Here is a 21,749-nt window from a genome sequence, read left to right on the forward strand (position 1 = left end):
ACCTGTTAATCCAAATACATGTACATATAATAAAAATAAAAATATATTTTTTAAAACCTTAATATTTAATTCCACAATACCTTCACTAGGCATATGTGGGGGAATGGTAATAGGTGCTGCTGGTACTTGTAAGAAGGTTTAAGAATACTCTTACTGTTAACATGTTACTGTTTTCGAAAGACAAAAAGCATTTAACAATCCTATGTTACTTACCTTCACTAAAACAAACAAAAAAACTTTAAAGAAATATAAAATACTCTGTAAATGCATGATCTACTAGTAAATCTAAAGTTATTGATGACATAGAAAAATATGATCCCATTTACCTAACAAGAAATATATAAATATATGTATAAATAGATGAATGTTCAATAATTATTAGGTAGTGGGTATCTTGATGATAGAATTTTAACTAAAACTACTTTCTTCTTTCAAGTAGCATTTTAATATGAGACAAGAAAAACAAATCATTCTTCAAAAATTTATAAAGCTATTTCTACTTGATGATTAATTACATTAAAAACAACAGCAACAAAAAACCCTCAATATGGCCCTGATTACTATCACTTTTATGAAAAACTCAAGTATCATTCTACGAACATTTTCCTTTAAAAATAGCCAAAACTGAAGTACCTCTCTCTTGCCACAGTGTGTCACTCTTACAGTACAAACATTTTTTGAATTTCTATAGGAAGGGGGAAATTGTTTAAAAGTAGATTTAATTTCCCACCTAATAAGTAATAGTCCTGAAGACAAAATACTTATCTTATTCACTGCTATAAATACCTGGCAGTAGCCTACAAAGGACTCAAATGTATAACAAAAAAAAAATGTTTATCAAATGTATAAAAGTTAAAACAAAGCTGAATACTGTAATCTTGTACACAAATTTACTAAAGCCACCAGTCACCCTATCAGGAAGAAAGTAGTAGGTGTTACAATGCTTTTAAATGACAAATTTAGACAGAATTTTATAATACTACAGGGCAAACAAAGCAAAAAAGAAAATCTGTGGTCTGTGGTCGAAGTTACTAGATGGGAACAGCTCAATGAAGAACATAAACTAAAAAATGAACTCAACCTGGGTTATTTAGTTAACAATCAAGAAAAACTGTAACTATAGTGATGTAAATGTTAAGAAAGTAGATGCACACATGAAGTTTTCAGGTGGAACTATTTATGAATAAAGTATAAAGATGTAATAGATAGACATAATATCATCTTTACCCTACTTTACACAAGGCTAATTAAAGTCAGTAACTGGTTGGGAACTGAAATAGCAAACTTCCTATATTTCTAAAGTCTACATGATTTAATGATGTGGTTTCTTATAAACACATATTTTACTGCTATTAAGCAGAAAAATAAAATGAGAAACCTATGAAGAAAACTTGACAAACAATATTTTTATGATTCAAAGAAAAAAATGGGTATAAAGCTGCAAACATAAACAACCTCATCTAATGTACTGATTTTCTTAAATAACCAAGTATACCTCATGCAAATTGGGGGTGACCAGAATATCTGAGAGCATGTTATTTAATTTTTTTAAACTGTAATTCTCTAACAATAAAGTCCTAAAATGATGTATAACTTTTCAAATTTTGTTTTAAAAGGCAGTTGTAATAATTTTCATGTTCAAATTATTTTTAAAATAAAGACAATAAAATACTAATGGTTTTATTTAACCTACCAGTGTTATAGACTTCAGTTTTAACCAAAATCATAATTAAAAGTATGTGTAACTGATCTGTTGGCTCATTATGTATTTTTAATGAAATATTAATAAAAATGAAAAGTTATCAAATTCCAAATCCTTAAGACTAAATAAGCTTCAACAATAATGCTAAGAGTTTACTAGATTTTTTGCATGCTGTTCTTAATATACAATGCGTTGTAATTTTAAGTATGGTTGAGTAACCATTAAAATTTCAACTAATTTTCATAGAAAAACCAGTAGCTATGAAAATAAAGTGTTTTTTTCCTTTTGCTTCATTTTGATATTGTTTACAAGTACATCAGCAAGCCTCTTAGACTAATAAGGGAAGGAGTAAATTAAATAATTTTTCCAAAATATTTGACTTTCTCCTTGATAATTTTAAGATATTAAATTGCTCTATAATCAGTCATATTTAAAACTCTAAAGTAATTGAGAGTAGAAGCTTAACACTAAGCTAATTAAAACTAAAAGCTTATATACACTGACTTGCTGATTTTCACTACTCAGTTCCAAATCCTCTTCATTTACCCACTTTTCTCAGGACAGCAACACCCTGTATTCACTGAACCCAAGTAGCAAATTTACTTTGCAATTGTTACATAAAATAAACATTTACATGCATAGCTAGTAAAAAATATAGTCTTTGTGTTCATCTTTTAGAAAGGGGACAGGGTTTAAGTAGGTAACACATAATTTACAAATTCGTGTTGAGACTAATTTAAACTATGCCAATTAATTAGCCGGGGAAATATGCTTTCCACATGTTAAGTTGCTAAGCATTTTTAAAAGCAGCTGGCATATATAACTCTGGTTTAATTTATTGTTACTATAAGATATTTGGGCAAGTAGTTACAGCAACTAAACACACTAGTGCAGATAACCACATTCTTTATTTAAAAAGTTAAAATCCCAACAAGTCTGAGCAACCCAACTCTGCTCTGCAATAACATAAGAGACCATTAAAGATAAAAAGAAATACGAAAGGGAAGAAAAGAAGAACAAGAACACCCTTCAGCAAATCTTTTAACAAATAAATCACTCAGGCAAAGCTGAACAAGTTTTGAGAGGGCCTGCTTTGACAGATGTTCTCTGCAAAAGCAAAGGCTTCAGGCAAAACAAATGGCTTCTTTTTAAAACTACAAAATACTAGTAATTTTGCTTCTATATTTTTCAAATATTTTAATTTAAAAAATGCTTTTACAACCATTGTTCAGGGACCCTCCCATAACACCACCTCAAGACACTTATCAGGGAACTTTTCTCATGTAGGTCTGTCACAGTACCAAATTAATCAGAAAAGGAACTTTGCTCCCTAACTTAGGGAATAAAAACTTCCCAAACATTTATAAAGCATCAAGAGTCAATTTATCTTCTAAAGCTGTAAAAAATAATCCATATTACTTTCAACGCAGGGCCTATTTATAATTCATGCTATAAAAGCCCCCATTCTCACAAAAGTTGAAGCAAAATTTAAAAAACAGAGCTCTTACATTTCTCTGTATAAGATTTGCTGACTGTTGACATGTATAAAACTCAAAATACATGTATTTTGAATAAAACTCGTCTACAGGAAATCAAATTCCAGAAAATGATCATGCAGTGTACTTACCAGTGCTTATGCTCCCCTCCACCTAACGCTTGAATTCTAGGCTTCCACACTTTTCTATCTTTCCAATTAAAAACGCTGCAGCCTGCTATACTCCATAAAATGGCCGCGTTGTTTAACCAAGAAAAACATGCTAGAGATTGAGCTGTCACTTTTAAAAGAGAAAGAAAATAAACAATTGCTTCCTCTATGGTGAAGCATAAAACACTTAGGCTGGCATTTTGAATCATGGAGCTCCCCTGGGTGTTGCTACTGCTCTTCAAGTAGTTGTAGTAAAATTTCTGCCACATTCTTGCTTTCTGCCTGGTGTCTCAGCAGTAACAGATCAGAACAGGCTAGCAAACAACTCCTTCCTAAAAGTAAGCTCTAATTTCTTCTTCTGCAGTGAAATGAACCAAGTTTCTATGCAAAAGAATGAGTGACAGTATGCCCAGCCAATCAGCTTGGGTTTTTGCAGGAAAATCACCCCTTAATTCATTCAAATTTAGGTCATATGACACTATTTGAAATACTATTGGCTTACAATGAAAGTAATGTTTTACTCTACACAGGATAAGGCCACACATCTATGCTTTTCTGGCCTGAAGACACCTTGACTATAAACGGTACTGTGAATTAAAACAACACACACACACACACACACACACACACACACACACACACAGACACACAGACACACGGAGAAAAAAGAATGTAGTCTTACCAGAGCTTCCCAACTATTAAAGGGCCGGAGTTCTGTTATCTTCTGAGCTTTTTTCTGAGAACACTGAGGAATCAAAGTGAGTTCAGCAACTGAAGCATCTTGAAGGAAGTGAAGAATTTTGCCTTTATAGCCTTCCTCCACCACTTCTTCACCACTGCTATAGTCCTCATCTAGTGAACTACCGACATCAGAACCTGATTCATATTCAGAGTCTTCAGTACCTTTCTTCGGATTAAATACATTTTTTTTACGTTTCTTGTTAAAACCATTTTGTGGTTTCATGGAACATTTTTGTTTTAGTTTTGTTTTAGCTACACTTTTAGGATAATTTTGACTTCTTGAAGAAACTTCTTTTCCATTTGGAAACTCACTTTGTGAAGCATATTGCATCTCTGCATATAAAGAAAGACAAAAATAAATTAGAAAGATACAAATTAAAGAAAAATATTTAAGCATGTATTATTTTCATTTTGAGTACTGAATTCAACTATAATTTATTGTTAAATCTTGATACACTCTAAAGAGGCATACTGAATTAGAATTTGAAGTTATACACTAAGTTGAAATACTTAGTTTCAAAAACAGGTGATAACTTCTTTTTCAAAGTGGATTAAATATAAAGCCGCATTTTCTAACAAAGGCCCTGAAAATATAATGGCAGCTGCATATCCACAATACGCCCCACGTGTTCCTTAGCAGCCCCAGTCCTATGACCACGATGATGGGTACAGCAAAAACAAGGCTCAGTCTAAATCAAAACCTTCTGCATTATAATTAAACTTTCCCTCGCCATCTGCATCTAGTCTAAGTTCATCATCACTTAAAAAAATTATTTAAATATATTAAGAGGCAGCATTACATCATCACTGATTAACAAATCATGCTTGTAGATTTCTCAAATGCCTCTGGTACAGTTAGCTACCTCATGTACCAGTAAGAAAACATGTACTAATTAACCTTAATTATTTAGAATGTTTTTGTTTTATCTACTTAAAGAGCTTTTAGACTTACATATTTACCATACTCCTTCATTCTTGTGCATACATAAAAAAATAAGCAAATAAACTGGTATATTTCAAATAATAAGCAAATAAAAGTATTCTTCAAATTTCTTACCATTCACAACCAATCCTATTTTTCTCTTTTTTGCTTTCTAATTTTTTATTGAATGTATTGGGTTGACACTGGTTAATAAAATTACATAGGTTTCAGGTGTACAATTCTACAACACATCATCTGTAAACTGTATTGTGTTTACCAGCCCAAGTCAAGTCTCCTTTGATCACCAATAACCTATCTCTTCTGAATCAATTTTCAGACTCAGAATTGGTGATACATTCTTTTTTCCATACAATATCATGTTCTGTGCGACCAAAGCATCTGTGGTATAGCCTTAACAGAAATCATTTTCAAAAAACAAGAAAAACCTAAAGCCAATTATGAAGAGCTATTTTACTTGATTCTTGCTTAAGGAGGTTACTACACATGTATGATTCAACTCTTCCCCACTACTTCTCATAGAATATTTGGTTCCTAAAGTAAGTGTTCTACTATGGGACCAGGAATTTTCTTCCATGCTAGTGATCCCCATCTTGTAAGTCTCTTACTTTTGAATTCATGCAAGTGCAGACTAGGACATCTACATTACAATGATGATGATGCCTGCAATCATTAAGATCCATTCAAAGAGCTATGAAAATGTAAAAACTGTTTCTTCTGTACTCAATAAAACAGTAGTTTACAAGTAGCTATAAATATCAAAGAAAGTTATTCAAATAGAAAAAGGTACTTATTGTTTCATTTTACACTGCTATTAAGAATAGACCAAAATATTTGGGAACTGGCCATTTAAAAATCTTTTACATTATTATTTCCAATGTATTTTAAAATCACATTATCTAATTATTAGATAACAGGCTTACCATTTTCTCATATACTAAAATATAGAATATAATGGAAAGCATATATTTTCTATAATAACACAAAATGAATAATTACCTTGATCTTCTGCAAACACTTTTAAAGATTCTAAGGCTTCTGTGTACATCCATTCATGTTCCTTGAGTACATCCCTTAGTTCCTAGAAATGTTATGATGTTTTTGTTAAAAACCTAAAAACAATAGCTCACAGAATAGAAAACTTTTATGCTCTTTTAAAAGGTTGGCCCTGGTAGCTCAGTTGGTTAGGGCATCGTCCCAATAGGCCAAGGCTGCAGTTCTGAGCTCCAGGTCAGGGCATATACAAGAATCAACCAATGAATGCACAAATAAGAGAAACAAAAAGTCAATGTTTCTCCTCTCCCAAATCGATAAAATAAATAAATGATCTAAAATTTAACTGATTATTTCATATGCGGTTTTTTATGCAGCTTTGTATGTATATAATTTCAACTCCACAAATATACAACAGTCTTCAAAGGGAAGGAAACTTCACTTTTATTCTGCATTTTTACTTTCCCTATGAAGTACTCTGAGCACTACAGCAGCGATTTTCAGTGTGCTGTAAGAATTTTAAAGAACTGTAATACCAAAATATTTAGTTAAGAGCACTGACCTCTTTCCCTTGGACTGTCAAACAAAAAAATGACAACAGCCATCTGGTATGAATGAATCAAAACTATACCTATATTTTGGTCAGACTGGCAAAAAATATATTTTGGAATGCCACAAAATTTTAGTAATTAGTTTATATATGCCGTGAGATGCACTGCATTAAAGGACTAAAAAGTATTTGCTCAATTAAATTTCATATGCAGCTAGGCTTTTACAAACTGTCAACTCAAAATATGTAGTTTCAACTATGTAAAGAAGCAAGATTAGCATTCAGCTCATCAGAATTAAGCAAATGTCCTATCTGTACATATACTTGAATAAATCAAATGCAAGTATAAATGCATTCTAAATATTGAACAAATAATGTGCTTCTATATATAACAATCATAATTAAACAGTGGTCCTTTTAGCACTGGCATGCTTGGTATTGGTCCTTACTGACTCTGAAAGTATTTTCACTATTGGGCAAATTGAACAAAGCTTATGGAGCCTGACCAGGCGGTGGCAAGAGTAGATAGAGCGTCGGCCTGGGATGCGGAGGACCCAGGTTTGAGACCCTGAGGTCGCCAGCTTGAGCGCGGGCTCATCTGGTTTGAGCAAAAAGCTCACCAGCTTGGACCCAAGGTCGCTGGCTCAAGCAAGGAGTTACGTGGTCTGCTGAAGGCCCACGGTCAAGGCACATATAAGAAAGCAATCAATGAACAACTACGGTGTCACAACAAAAAACTAATGGCTGATGCTTTTCATCATCTCTCTCTGTTCCTGTCTGTCTGTCCCTATCTATCCCCCTCTCTCTCTTTCGTAAAAAAAAAAGAAAAAAAAAAAGGCAAGCTTATGGAGTAATACAATGAAATGCAGTATTAGTTTAAAATATGAGAAACTAAAAAAAAAAGCTAAAACAGCTGTCTTGGGGTTATAGATGGCTTTATAGATAATTTACATTTTATATTTAAGTTCACAATTGTTACTATAGTTATGTTTAAAATTATGGTTATAGTGTTGACACCATAGTTAGCAAATAAGGTAAATAAACAACATAAAGAATTAATAAGCTATATAAAAATATTCTGTAATATTAATAAAAAATAATTAATTAGAAAAATGCAAAACTCATCCAAAACTTTTACATCTCAAACACTATTTTGTAATACAAACATGTAGTACACAGTGATTAAATCTCTGTACACTACTCACCTGCTTATCAAAATTGGGAAATTCCTTTTGCAATTTCAACACAATACTCTCCTGCTTTTCCCAATTATTGCTAGATTCTGCAGATTCATTTGATTCCTCTCCCTATTGAGGAAAAAAAGAGAACAAATTTAAGAGATTATCAATAACCAGAATCTAAAGACAAATTATGTATTTTGACTTGATTTGGAATGATCACGTTAGATAGAAGAAAATTGTTTCTTTTTGTTCCTTTAAAAAAAATTTTTTTGTCTTTAAGGATAAAAAAATAGTGATTTAAGATTGCTGAAAAGCCCTGGCCGGCTGGCTCAGCGGTAGAGCGTCGGCCTAGCGTGCGGAGGACCCGGGTTCGATTCCCGGCCAGGGCACACAGGAGAAGCGCCCATTTGCTTCTCCACCCCTCCGCCGCACTTTCCTCTCTGTCTCTCTCTTCCCCTCCTGCAGCCAAGGCTCCATTGGAGCAAAGATGGCCCGGGCGCTGGGGATGGATGGCTCTGTGGCCTCTGCCCCGGGCGCTAGAGTGGCTCTGGTTGCAATATGGCGACGCCCAGGATGGGCAGAGCGTCGCCCCTGGTGGGCGTGCCGGGTGGATCCCGGTCGGGCGCATGCGGGAGTCTGTCTGACTGTCTCTCCCCGTTTCCAGCTTCAGAAAAAAAAAAAAAAAAAAAAAAAAAAATTGCTGAAAGACCTTAATTACATAGCCAATGCTCAAAATGAGATAAATCTGCTAAAAAAAGAAGATCAGAATACTCCTCAAATGCTCAAATTAACCTGAAATAATTCAGGTATACTAAGTCTCTCCAAGCTAATGCAAAAAAAAAAAAAAAAAGGGGAGGGAAAAAAAAAGACATAATGATAAAAAAACATGAGAAACTAAAGTAAACAACATATCTGGGAACAATTGTGGCTATTCACAATCTCTTTTCTCTTTCTGTGTCACTTTAGTAGCACTTGAAGTTGGTTAAAATTTTTACATTTAAACAAACAAACAAAACAATTTCCTTAGTTCATACTAAGATAAATCTTGTACTTCAGTCAATCAAAAAGCTTTTATTTATATATTCTGCTTAGATCTCTACCACATGCTGTACAAACAGTCTCATACTTATCTCCTTTGTTATCCAACAAATGAATGCTATTTTTTGTCACTACCTAAAATAAAAATAGTGAGTGATACCTCACTTGAACACAGGAATAAGATGAGGTTTTATAAGACAGAGACAATAAATGATATGTGCAGTGTGTGTACAGTACCTCTATATTTATAATTGAAATAAAAGTTTCACAAACCACTAAAAAATGCTATGGATGTTTGCAGCAGGAAGAAGAAAACTAGATGTTTCTGTAATAGTAGTAAGTGGCTACTTGGGCTGAAGCACCAAGCCCATGGGTAGGGTGAAGGCTGAAAAATAAAACCAGAACTAATATTGCCTAAGGCCTGGCATGCCAAACTGAGGTCATTAATCAGAAAGCAATAGGATTTCAAGCCGGGGAATAATAAACACTAATATTTGGAGAAAGCATTTCAAAGCCCTCAAAAATTCATACTGCCAACCATCACTCGACTGTTAAAGGCACTGAAAATCCAAGAACAAGCCTCTTAGATGTCACAGATGGATAATAATCGGAAATAGAAATTTAGGTGTCTAATAGGTAAATCCATAAAGGGCAGGTTGACTATGGCCGTCAGGGACTAACTGGAAGACTTAAGAGAGAAACTGCTTAAAAGGAATGGCATACTATTACAAGGTAATAAAAATATTTTGGAACTAGATAAAAGTGGTAGTTGCACAACACTGTGAACATACTAAATGCCACTAAAGTTCATTCTAAAGTGGTTAATTTTATGCTTATGTGAATTATACCTCAAAAAACCCCCACCATATTTGGAAGAGTGTAAATATCTTGGGACTCCAAAAATTGAGAGCACAAATTAAACACACAGCAGACAGGGTTTCTATCATTTGCTGTTTGCTCTCTGACCCCACCCTTCTGTCAGCTCTGCTAATCTTTGACACTGAAAATACCTATTCAGTCCAGAGTTTATTCCACAGCTTTACAAACGTCAGGTGACTGGAGTTTGGGCCCAAATCTGCTCTGTGGGCACAGGGTTTATGAATCAATCCTGTGGTTATTCTTCTGGTTCCAGAATGCAAAGTTGGAGCAGATGTATTGGCACTGGCAAAAACCCCATATTAACTCCATGACCCATGAAGTAAGGGCCATCACTGTAGGAAGCACTAAATCCAAGTCCCCAGAACTGTCCCTCTACCACAGCACCAACAGCAGCAGCATTATTTCCAAAAGAACTAGGGATTGACACCACCAGCCCATCCCAACTTGGCCTATACAAATGCTGTCTGTATGGGTTTTGAAGGATTATTTTAGGTTAACATAAATAGGTGATGACCCCAATTGCAGCTGCTATACCAGATGTGGTACTTTCACTGGAGCAGATCAGTATTACTATGCAGTTATCTATCTGGAAAATTATTTTTTTCCTTCCCTACCCCCATTAGAAAAAGGAAGGAGCCCTGGCCGGTTGGCTCAGTGGTAGAGCGTCAGCCTGGCGTGCGGAAGTCCTGGGTTCGATTCCCGGCCAGGGCACACAGGAGAAGTGCCCATCTGCTTCTCCAACCCTCCCTCTCTCCTTCCTCCCTGTCTCTTTCTTCCCCTCCCACAGCCAAGGCTCCATTGGAGTAAAGATGGCCTGGGCGCTGGGGACAGCTCCATGGCCTCTGCCTCAGGCGCTAGAGTGGCTCCGGTCGCAACAGAGAGACGCCCCGGATGGGCAGAGCATCGCCCCCTGGTGGGCGTGCCGGGTGGATCCCGGTGGGGCGCATGTGGGGGTCTGACTGCTTCCCCCGTTTCCAGCTTCAGAAAAAAAAAAAGAATAAAAAAGAAAAAAAAAAAGAAAAAGGAAGAAGTGATTTGTTTTTATCTGGGCAAGTCAGTGACTGAGACACCACCACCATCTTCAGGGTTTTGGTAACTCTCCTGCCCTCTTTCATAATACAGTACTCAAGAACTTTGTTTGGCACAGTCCACAGCATTTCACTTTGCTTCTCTACACTGAAGGTATCACACTGACTGGACTGGACAAGCAGGAAGCAATGGTGTTTTAGCTGGCCTCAGTGAGATACATGTCAGAGTGGGAAGAAACACCCTCAAATTATAGAGCCCAACACTTTCACGGTTTTTATGGAGGGCCAATCTGCAGCTTGTGGCAAACGCCACTCAAAACAACAACAAAACAATACTTGTTTGGCCACTGGATGTTGGAGGTAATAAGGTATACTTCATTGTGGTGTGTGCTGCTCTAATCTGTTTATGAACTAGCCCTTAAGATGGTCACTTATGAAAAGGGCCCACTTAAGAGAAGGTTCTATAGTAGGTCGGGGTGCAGTATAATGTGCTCTGCTACTCGGCTTCATGACCAGCAAGCAGATGCAATGATTCTCAAAGAATCTGTGGTTAATAAGCATGCTATGTGAAGTCTCTGGCAAGTTCTAACAGATAATCTCAGCACAAACACATACGGTTTTGAAACAAGGTCAGTTCTACTTCTGCTGCCAACTACAGTCTATTCTGCTGTAACTTGATGTATGCATTTCCAAAACGTATGCACAGTGCAAAATCAGGAAAATAAAAATACAATATTAAAAACAACCCAGTTAGAGGCGCATCATTAAAAACTTTATCAGTGACACATTAAAAATAGAGCAAGGGACCCTGGCCGGTTGGCTCTGTGGTAGAGCATCAGCCTGGTGTGTAGAAGTCCTGGGTTTGATTTCTGGTCAGGGCACACAGGGGAAGCAACCATCTGCTTCTCCATCCCTCCCCCTTCTCACACTCTCTCTCTCTTCATCTCCTGCAGCCATGACTCAAATGGTTCAAGCAAGTTGGCCTCAGGCATTGAGGTGGCTCCATGGCCTCACCTCAGGTGCTAAAAATAGCTCCGATGCTAAGCAACGAAGCAACGTCCCCAGATGGGCTGAACATCCCCACAGAGGGCTTGCTAGGTGGACCCCAGTCGGGGTGCATGCGGGAGTCTCTCTCTGCCTCCCTGCCTCTCACTTAATAAAATTAAACGAAAGAGCAAGGAACTTAAAAAAAAAGGATAGCAAAATTTTACACACATTAATGGATAAAAATACATAAATACTACAATAAATAGCATATGACAAATATAAAATGAAATTTGGTTGGGGATGATAGCAGTGAAAGGGTCACAATTTGAGTTACTGTGAAGTGGTAGGAGGAGGGCTATTTATAAATGAACAGAAACTTGCTATACCAGTTATGGAAGGGCATGGCTCAGTGTACTTGTGTCCTCTCTTCTACACTGGCTGAAACTAAAATAATGAATTAAAAAATAAACACAATAGCCCTGGCCAGTTGGCTCAGAGGTAGAGCGTCGGCCTGGCGTGCAGAGGTCCCGGGTTCGATTCCCAGCCGGGGCACATAGGAGAGGCACCCATCTGCTTCTCCACCCCTCCCCCTCTCCTTCCTCTCTGTCTCTCTCTTCCCCTCCCGCAGCCGAGGCTCCACTGGAGCAGGGATGGCCCGGGCACTGGGGATGGCTCCTTGGCCTCTGCCCCAGGCGCTAGAGTGGCTCTGGTCGCAACAGAGCGACGCCCCGGAGGGGCAGAGCGTCGCCCCTGGTGGGCGTGCCAGGTGGATCCTGGTCGGGCGCATGCGGGAATCTGTCTGTCTCTCCCCTTTCCGGCTTCAGAAAAATACAGGAAAAAAAATAAATAAATACAATAAATAAATGTACGGGGCCTTGTCAGCCTCCTCCTTTCATACAAAAGTTGCCTGTATGGTTCCCAATTCAACTGGATGCCATTCACAACATTCAGCAGTAAAGCCATTACTGTCAAACCAGTGTGACTGTCTTCAATAACATTTAAAAGGCCTGATAACTTGATGTGTCATGCCAGTGGTGGTCAATCTGGTCCCTATCGCCCACTAGTGGGCGTTCCAGCTTCCATGGTGAGCGGAAGCAGAGCAACCAAAGTATAAATAAAAAGATAGATTTAACTATAGTAAGTTGTTTTATGAAGATTTATTCAGCCAAACTTGGCGAAAATCCAACATAAAGTACTTGGTAAGTAATTATTATTATATGCTTTAACTTGCTGTAACTCTGCTTTATAAATTTTATAAAGTAAAGTTACTTCCCTACTTTATAAATCACCAGTACGCTAGAACTGTTGGGCGGTTAGAGAATTTTACTAACAGAGATACAAAAGTGGGCAGTAGGTATAAAAAGGTTGACTACCCCTGTGTTACGCTGTCATGGTGAATGAAGCCTTTTGGCTTTCATCACCATCATCACCTTCTGCGTCTGTGACCATCAACCGCAATGTTTCAAGCCTTCTGAGGCTAATCAGGATGGGACCCTTGAAACTCTTCAACATCTTCATTTTCTACCTAATCCAATCTGTTTTCCTGTCAACACACTTGTTCTGAATTTTAAAAATTTCTCTGAAGAATCACAAATCAAGTTAAGGAGAATTTTCCACCACACCTAATGCAACACTATTCTATCACTACAGGCTTCTAACAATGGTAGCAATGCCATGCTGATATTAAATCTTTCATAATTCTATAACCATATCTGCATTCTCACCTTCAGTAACAGCAATTAGCATTTTAAATGTTTACTTTAAGTAGTAAGCCATAAATGCCACTATCACACTTTTATCAAGAGATGGTTTTGGAGGCAAAGAAAAAAAAAATTTTGGTTGAGTTCAGCTTTTGCAGATAGAAATTACATTATAGGAATTGAATATAGAAATTTCAAAAGTTAAGTTTTTTGCTTTTGAAATTGCTTTTATTTATTTATTTATTTACTTACTTGCTTACAGAGACAGAGAGAGAGTCAGAGACAGGGACAGATAGGGACAGACAAGAATGGAGAGAGATGAGAAGCATCAATCATCAGTTTTTCATTGCGACACCTTAGTTGTTCATTGATTGCTTTCTCATATGTGCCTTGACCGTGGGCCTTCAGCAGACCGAGTAATCCCTTGCTCAAGCCAGCGACCTTGGGTCCAAGCTGGTGAGCTCTGCTCAAACCAGATGAGCCTGCGCTCAAGCAGACGACCTCGGGGTCTCGAACCTGGGTCTTCTGCATCCCAGTCCGATGCTCTATCCACTGCGCCACCACCTGGTCAGGCTCTTTTATTTTTGTAATAATCCTCTATATCAGCAAAGAATTAAGTAAAAATTTCAATCAAATTTGGGCAGTCTACCCATTTTTGCTGTGCTTGTACTACACTCTAAGGCTGACTTTATTTCAGTTTGGTTAAGTGATTACTACTGACCAGCTCAAGTCTTTACCAACCACTGGTACCAAACACCACACTACTACTAATGTCCCCCAGTCTTAAATCCTAGACTATGTTTTCTGTCTTTCAGATTTGGGTCCTTGGGTAAAAAAAAAAAAAATAATAATAATAATAAAAAAATAAAATAATAAAAGATTTGGGTCCTTGGGGCATGCATGCATAACAGATACCTATTTAAGTAAGTTGAGAATTTAATTCAACACATAGCCACTTTCGTCAGTTTACCTCTGTATCACCACTGGGATAGTATTTTGCAGGATTCCCATATGCACTCATGGCTTTGTGTGACAGCTTGATGGCTTACCAACTTGTAGCCCTGTTTGAAACTACGAAAGCAACCACTATCAGCACTAACAAGAGCTACCTTTGCAGCACAGCGATTCCCATTTAAGGTATTTATATAAACAGATTCACATAAAAAAGGTTATGCCTGATTTTTTCACTCTCTGAATGATAAGCAGGTTTTCCTTTTCTCCTATCTTTTTTCTTACTTTTAATTTAAGTATAGTTAGTACTCAATCACATTGATTATTTTAGTTTCAGGTATAGAATATAGTGACTTGACATTTTTATACTTTACAATGTGATCAACCCGCTAATTCCAGTAATCATCTGCCACCATGCAAACTTATAACAATATTATTGACTCCCTTCCCTTTCCCCCCTCACCCATGCTCCCACCCACCCTGCCTCCCTTCCGGTAACCATCCCCTTGGTTTCCGTTTCTTTGAGTCTGTTTTTTGTTGTTTTGTTTTTAGACCCCATATAAGTGAAATCATTTGTCTTTGCCTGATTTATTTCACTTAGTATAATATCCTCTAGATCACCCACATTGTCACAAATGGCAAGATTTTTTTTTATTGCTGTGTAGTATCCTATTGTGTGTATGTGCATCATATCTCCTTATCCACTCATCTATCGATGGACACCTAGGTTGCTTCCATATCTTCGATACTGCAAATAATTCTGCAATGAACATAGGGATGTATATATCTTTTTGAATTATTTTGTTTTCTTTGGATAAATACCCATAAGTGGAAATGCTGGGTCGTATGGTTTATCTATTTTCAGTTTCCCTTTTATTGATTTTGAGAGAGAGATGAAGGGAGAGAGAGAGAGAAAAAGAAACATAAAATTTTTTGTTCCATTTATTTATTCATTGGTTGATTCTTACATGTGCCCTGACTGAGGAATAGAACCTGCAACATTGGCATATTGGGACGATGCTCTACCCAACTGAACTACCAGGCCAGGGACTTCCATTTTCACTTTTTTTTTTGAGGAATCTCCATATTAATTTCCATTGGGGCTGCCCTTCTATTTCTTTACACCTGTTCTTACTGACTTCACAGCATTTGAAGGTGCTCCTTCACGCCTGCTGCTCAGGATAAATCATGTTCTCATTTGCTTCTAAATGCTTGTTTCAAGCTTCTCCTCAATACTTAAAACTTCCCTTTGGTATGCACGCACTACTATGTATTTCTAAACCAGGATGTTTAAATATGTTTGGTATGTTGAGTGAGTGCTTTTCCCAAATAGTGAAGTTCACAAATGTGAAACTACAGTAAAATACAACCTTGTGGGATAACAAATCCAGTGAAATGAGGCAGCCAGTAGATGCTGTGAGATATGTAAATGTTATATATTCTTATGTGGTCCAGTTCAGCTAGGTGTAGCTTTCTGCATTCACCTGGATTTATCATGGACAAAATTGCACGTAGAGAATGCAAAATTCAGGTTATGCCCAAACTGTTCTCTAAGATATTTATTACACTGGAACAATTCAATTTTTAAAACAGAATAGACTGACCTCTTTTGTGAAACAGTTGTTGGTTCAATAGGGGGTCCTTAGAGGAGCAAAATGGTTGACCAGGGGACAACCAACTTTGAGATTCGATCTGTCATATCATTTAGGTATTTAACCCACCAGGCCTAACACAGTATGAACAGCAGCAAATGGAAATGGTATATTTGAGACTGGACTTGAGAAACAAGTTACAAGTACAAATAATAAGGTACAAATAATTCTCAGACTCCCATTGTACCTACTTCTGCTTTACTACTGCCCCTCCTTCAGTATCTATGGCACTTTGGGGAGTTCTTTATGATCAGATAAAATAATAGGAAAGTCTTGAACCTGGTTTTCAAAGGGTTTTCATAATTGTAAGAAGCTGATTGTGAACAACTATATATATCATCCCATTAAGTTAGTAGCCGTGTCCACAACTTGGGGCAGAGCACCTTGTCCATTTTATACATAAAGAGATGAAAAGAGGTACAGATCAATGATACATCACGGACAGTAACTAAGGAGAACAAGTGACCAGAAGTCTGGGGAGGAAGTGCACTGTTGAACACTCAGGTTTTCTGAGAACAGAATGCAAGGCTAGTAGTGTTCCATGTGAATGCTCAGCAAAGGGCATCGGCTGTAGAAGATTTTTAATCATCAGGTGGACAAGATGATCATTCTATGAACACAAAAGATCATAGCCACTTGGATGCTTGTTCACTGGATCTATATAACAAACAGTCATTGCAACAGGAATTGAGGCTGTACATAATAAATGTCAACAAGATAAGACTTTCCACATCAATATTTACCTGGCTATTGCTACTACTGAGTACTCAACCTGCCAAGAGCAGAGGCCAACAATGAGCTCCCGTGACCACACCATTCATTTGAAGTCAGACAACTGTCGAGTGGGAAGTGGATCACTCTGAACCCCTTTTATCACAGAAGAGATGGTAACAGAAACTTGTTCTGAGTATGATTTTACCTTCCCTATGCACCTATTTCTGGCAATGTCAGCTATGGGTTGAATTGTGTTCCTCTGAAATTCATGTTGAATTAATACCCAGTACCTCAGAATGTGTCCTTACATGGAGATAGGGTCTTTACTGAGTTAATTAAGTAAAAATGAGGTCATCAGAGTGAGCCCAAATCTAATGACTGATGTCCTTATGAAAAGGGGAAACTTGGAGGAAGAGAAGCACAAAGGAAGCATGTAATGTAAAGATGGAGATCTATAAGCCAAGGAGCACCAGTGTCGCCAGCAATCTACCAGAATTCAGGAAAGAGAGATGGAACAGCCCTCAGAAGGAATCAACCCTTCTGCCCTCTTACCTTGGATTTCTAGCCTCCAGAACTGTCAGGCAATATATTTCTGTTGTTTAAGCTACCCAGTTTGTGGTATTTTTACAGAAGCCCTAGAAAATTAATAACAGATATACAGAAAGCCTAATTCACACTCATAGTATATGTGACACAATGTTTCTGACCAGGGAGTTAATTTCACTGGAAGAGAAGTATATCAATAAATTCATGCCCAAGAAGCTCACTGATTTTACCATGTCCCTCAAAGGCTAGAAGCAGTTGGCTTACAGACAGAAAGCTCTGCATGTGAACTTGGAGGTAACATCCTGATATGCTGTTCAACAGGATGTACAAGTAGTGTAAAACAGTACTTGTACTGTTTATTACTGTTTTGAAACAGTAATAAATATGATATTTCTCCTGTAGCTATTATATGTGGGTGTATAAACTAAAATGTGGGACTAGGCTCTCACACCACAGCTGTTCCTCGCACCTAAAAATTCACAGAATTTTTACTTCCCATTAGTATTAGTTCCCAAGGGAAGAATGCCTCCATGTAGAGACATAACACTAGGGTAGAGAATGCCACCTATTTTAGGCATCTTACACTACCTAAATCAGAGGCAAAGACAGAGGTTACTGTGCTACTTGTGGTGATTATTTTGATTTTGATAACCAAGAATGAATGATTTTGATAACCATTTCTGTCTGAATGCAGAAACAGGAAGGACTACGCCTGATTTCACTGCGTAGCCTCTCAGTAACTCTATTCATTAAATAAAAGTTAATAACCAACTAGAGTAAGCCAATAAAAGCAAAACCCCTATTATATTTATGTAACCAGTTAAATATCAAAAGAATCATCTAGAAAGCTATAGGTTAATTGCCACTGGGGAGGAAGAAATGGTGCTGCTGGTGGTACGAGCTGGTTTTCGTATGTATGCATAACTTTCAAAAAATTAAAATATATTTAAAAGTATACTCATACACCTTCAGAATATTTTAAAAAATTAATTTTATAGCTCAGAGATGAGCAGTTAATAACAGATTAACAAGAAAACAAAACAGTAACAAATGAAATGCAAAACACATTCTCTGAATTGGTAATGAGAGAGAAGAAAGAAGATTCATTTAGGTGGATTTTCGGGTCTGATATCCACAGACAACATGTTCTGTGTTTAAGCAACTAATTTTGATACTGCAATTTAAATGTAACTTACATGATCCAGTCTTTTCTTTTTTATAGCTTGATCATCATTAAATTCATCTTCCTCATAAGTTTCTGAGGAAGAAGATAATTTTCTTTTCCTGGGTCCACCACCTTCTAAAACAGAGAATAATACTCAAAATTTGCAGGTGTAAGTATAAGAATCATAAATGCAAAATGAAAGCAAAAATGTTATTATAATGAACATATTCGTAGATAGTTCTCTTGACATCAGGTTCAATGTTGTCTTCAATCTATTGTATAATGTACACTCAACAAGTATCAACAAATTTGAAAGAAAAGTGAACAAAGACTCTTTGGTCTTTCAAAAGTAAAAAATTGCTGTAATAATGTTATTTGTAAACTATCACATTAAATGCTAATTATGTACATCACTAAATTGGTGACTAATTCTTCAGAGCTATATTGGGAGGAAGAGGTTCTCCCCAGTGACTTAGTGTTCATTGGTAAGAAAAAGTTGAGTCCCATAAGTGTAGCTCATCTGAATAGCATCACTGACATCAATAACTGTCCACTATATACCAGGCTTTGCAGAGGGCTTTATAAACTATTGTTTCATTTCCTTTCCAAAACAAACCTACAATGCAGATAATAGTCTTTATTTAATGAATGAGAGGGAACTGAAATAAGACAGCTCAAACAATTAATGCTCTTAAATTAAAAACAAGAGAGTATTAACACAACAGTCTAACAGTAATAGAAATTTGCAAATTTGGCCAAGACTAGAATGGACTCACTGTATATGATAAAAAGCAATGTTACACATTTATACTTTGTAAACAATGATCTATTTCTTAAATACTTTTAAAGAACAAATTCCTAAGACATACTACTGTGCTAATATGAAAACATGTACAAAGTTCACAAAGGTTTAAAATTTCAGTATTAATTATATAAGTATCCTAACTGTGAAGTTAAAAATAAAAGTTCCAGAAATATAATATTGAAAATAAATATAAACATGAAAGCTTTTAAGTTGTTAGACTGAAATTTCATAATATGGCTATAACAAAATAACAATGCTATTAACCTTTTAAAGTATAATAAATACATGTTAGCATGAACGCTTAAAATTTTTTCCTCAATTTATTTCATAAAGTAAATGTGCATTACATATATTTTGACTAATTTCCAGCATCCACTTTAAGGAGAATATATAACTGTTACCCCACCATCACTCATATATTTATTGGGATTAACTTAGCAATATTAGGAACAGTCTAAGTCTATAAAAAAGCTTCAAACTATACTGCTCACAAAAATTAGGGGGTATTTAAAAATAAGTGAGCAATAAAAAAAAGAAGCATTTGATTATTATTTTTTTATTTTATTTTTATACAGAGATAGAGAGTCAGAGAGAGGGATAGACAGGGACAGACAGACAGGAATGGAGAGATGAGAAGCAGGGACAGACAGACAGGAATGGAGAGATCAGAAGCATCAATCAGTTTTTCGTTGTACATCATGACACTTGAGTTGTTCATTGATTGCTTTCTCATATATGCCTTGACTGTGGGCCTTCACCAGACCGAGTAACCCCTTGCTCAAGCCAGCGACCTTGGGTCCAAGCTGGTGAGCATTTTTTGCTCAAATCAGATGAGCCCGTGCTCAAGCTGGCAACCTTGAGGTCTCGAACCTGGATCCTCTGCATCCCAGTCCGACGCTCTATTCATTGCACCACCATCTGGTCAGGCTAATTATTTTTTATTAAACAAGAACATCACAAAAGCAAATGACAAGTCAAAGAAAACTGTTCAATTATGCAAATGAAGTGCAAAACCAACTTTTATTTTATTGGTGAAAACGCACTATACAAAAGGCTGAAAGTACTAGAGTATTGCTTCATATTCATTTTGAAATCTCTAATTTTTGTGAGCAGTGTAGATGATTTATGCTCTGTCACCTAGACATGTTTCTTCCCTAAAAGAACAAGAACTTTGTTTTGTCAATAGCAAATTCTTCAGCTTTAAATAACCATTTATACATCTTTTTTAAATTTTTTGGTTAATATTACACCACCAAATTTTTACATGTGTATAAAACAGCCGGAGGCAAAATTTCCAAGTAAACGTAGAAGACAATTCAAAACTGGCCGGCCCTGGCTGACTGGCTCCGTAGATAGAGCATAGGCCCGGCATGGAGAAATCCTGGGTTTGATCCCCCATCAGGGCACACATGAGAAGTGACCACCTGCTTCTCTTCCCCTCATTCTCCCCCTTTCTCTCTCCCTCTCCTCTCCCAGCCAGTGGCTCAACTGGTTTGAACGTCATCCCTGGGGCTGAGGATAGCTCGGCTGATTCGAGCATCAGCCCCAGATGGAGTTTCTGGGTGAATTCCGGTCGCGGTACATGTGAGAGTCTATCTCCCCTTCTCTTACTTTAAAAAAAACTAAACTAAAATTTTAGTATAAAATGTTACATAACAGCACATAATGCCTACCTATCTCTAAACATTTTTATTCATAATTATTAATTTAAATTTTTCCATATATCTAAAGAAACAAATTAATATGCTATACAAATTATCACTTTTATATTTGTGTTTCATAAATTCTCATCTTTTACTGGGAGCACCTATGATCAATTTCAAAAGAAAAAAATTAGAGATGTACCTCATACCCAACAAAAAAATAAATTTCATGTAAATTCAATATTTAAAAATAAAGATAAAACAAAACTGATTAAAAAATATGAACAAAGAACACAAGCAAGCACTTCAAAAACAACAAAAAAGTGGCTCAACCTAATTAATAATTAAAGACAGGTAAAATAATACTTTTTTTAATCTTAAGATTAACTAGACCAATGCCAAATATTATGAATTGATGAATTCTAACAGCCTTTCTGGAAGGCAATCTAAAAAACACCCCTCAGAATTTTAGCTCTGTATATATTTTAGTCCAATAACTCTTTCCCCAGGTATTTAATTCCACAGAACTGATGGAAATGCTTGTTTAGGCATATATACAAAAATAATACCAAAAGGTCTAAATGCCCAAGATATCAAATTAGAATACTCATATAAATACTGTTATAAAAGAGGCATATTTTAAAAATAACATGGAAAAATATCTCTAATAAATGAAAGTATTACAAAACAGCAAATAATATAAATCTACTTCACAGAAATGTTTTACCTATTCTTACACAAATAGAAAAGTAAAAAAAAAGAAACTCCTGACACCATCAATAAATTAATATTTGTACTTTTTAAAACAGGGTAAATTATTATTTTTTTTTTATAACTTAGTATTCATAAATATTTTCAAAAAGCAATGTATAAAAGATACCTTTATTGT

At 36.3% G+C, this 21,749-nt stretch overlaps 1 protein-coding gene across 4 annotated transcripts in view; it reads right to left on the minus strand.

Annotated features, from left to right (window-relative positions):
• The window catches only part of SMARCAD1 (SWI/SNF-related, matrix-associated actin-dependent regulator of chromatin, subfamily a, containing DEAD/H box 1), a 96,137-nt gene that overhangs the window by 34,987 nt on the left and 39,401 nt on the right, over window positions 1–21,749 (minus strand). For 3 of the 4 annotated variants that reach the window (XM_066280184.1, XM_066280183.1, XM_066280187.1), the window contains 4 exons: window positions 18,444–18,547; window positions 7,777–7,878; window positions 6,028–6,109; window positions 4,030–4,421 (listed from right to left, as the gene is read on the minus strand). In XM_066280184.1, the coding sequence (XP_066136281.1) occupies window positions 4,030–4,421; window positions 6,028–6,109; window positions 7,777–7,878; window positions 18,444–18,547 (680 nt within the window). The remainder of the gene's footprint in view (window positions 1–4,029; window positions 4,422–6,027; window positions 6,110–7,776; window positions 7,879–18,443; window positions 18,548–21,749) is intronic. The other variant, XM_066280185.1, reaches the window with a different exon arrangement.

This window comes from Saccopteryx bilineata, chromosome 5, assembly GCF_036850765.1.
Source record: "Saccopteryx bilineata isolate mSacBil1 chromosome 5, mSacBil1_pri_phased_curated, whole genome shotgun sequence".
Classification (NCBI taxonomy): domain Eukaryota; kingdom Metazoa; phylum Chordata; class Mammalia; order Chiroptera; family Emballonuridae; genus Saccopteryx; species Saccopteryx bilineata.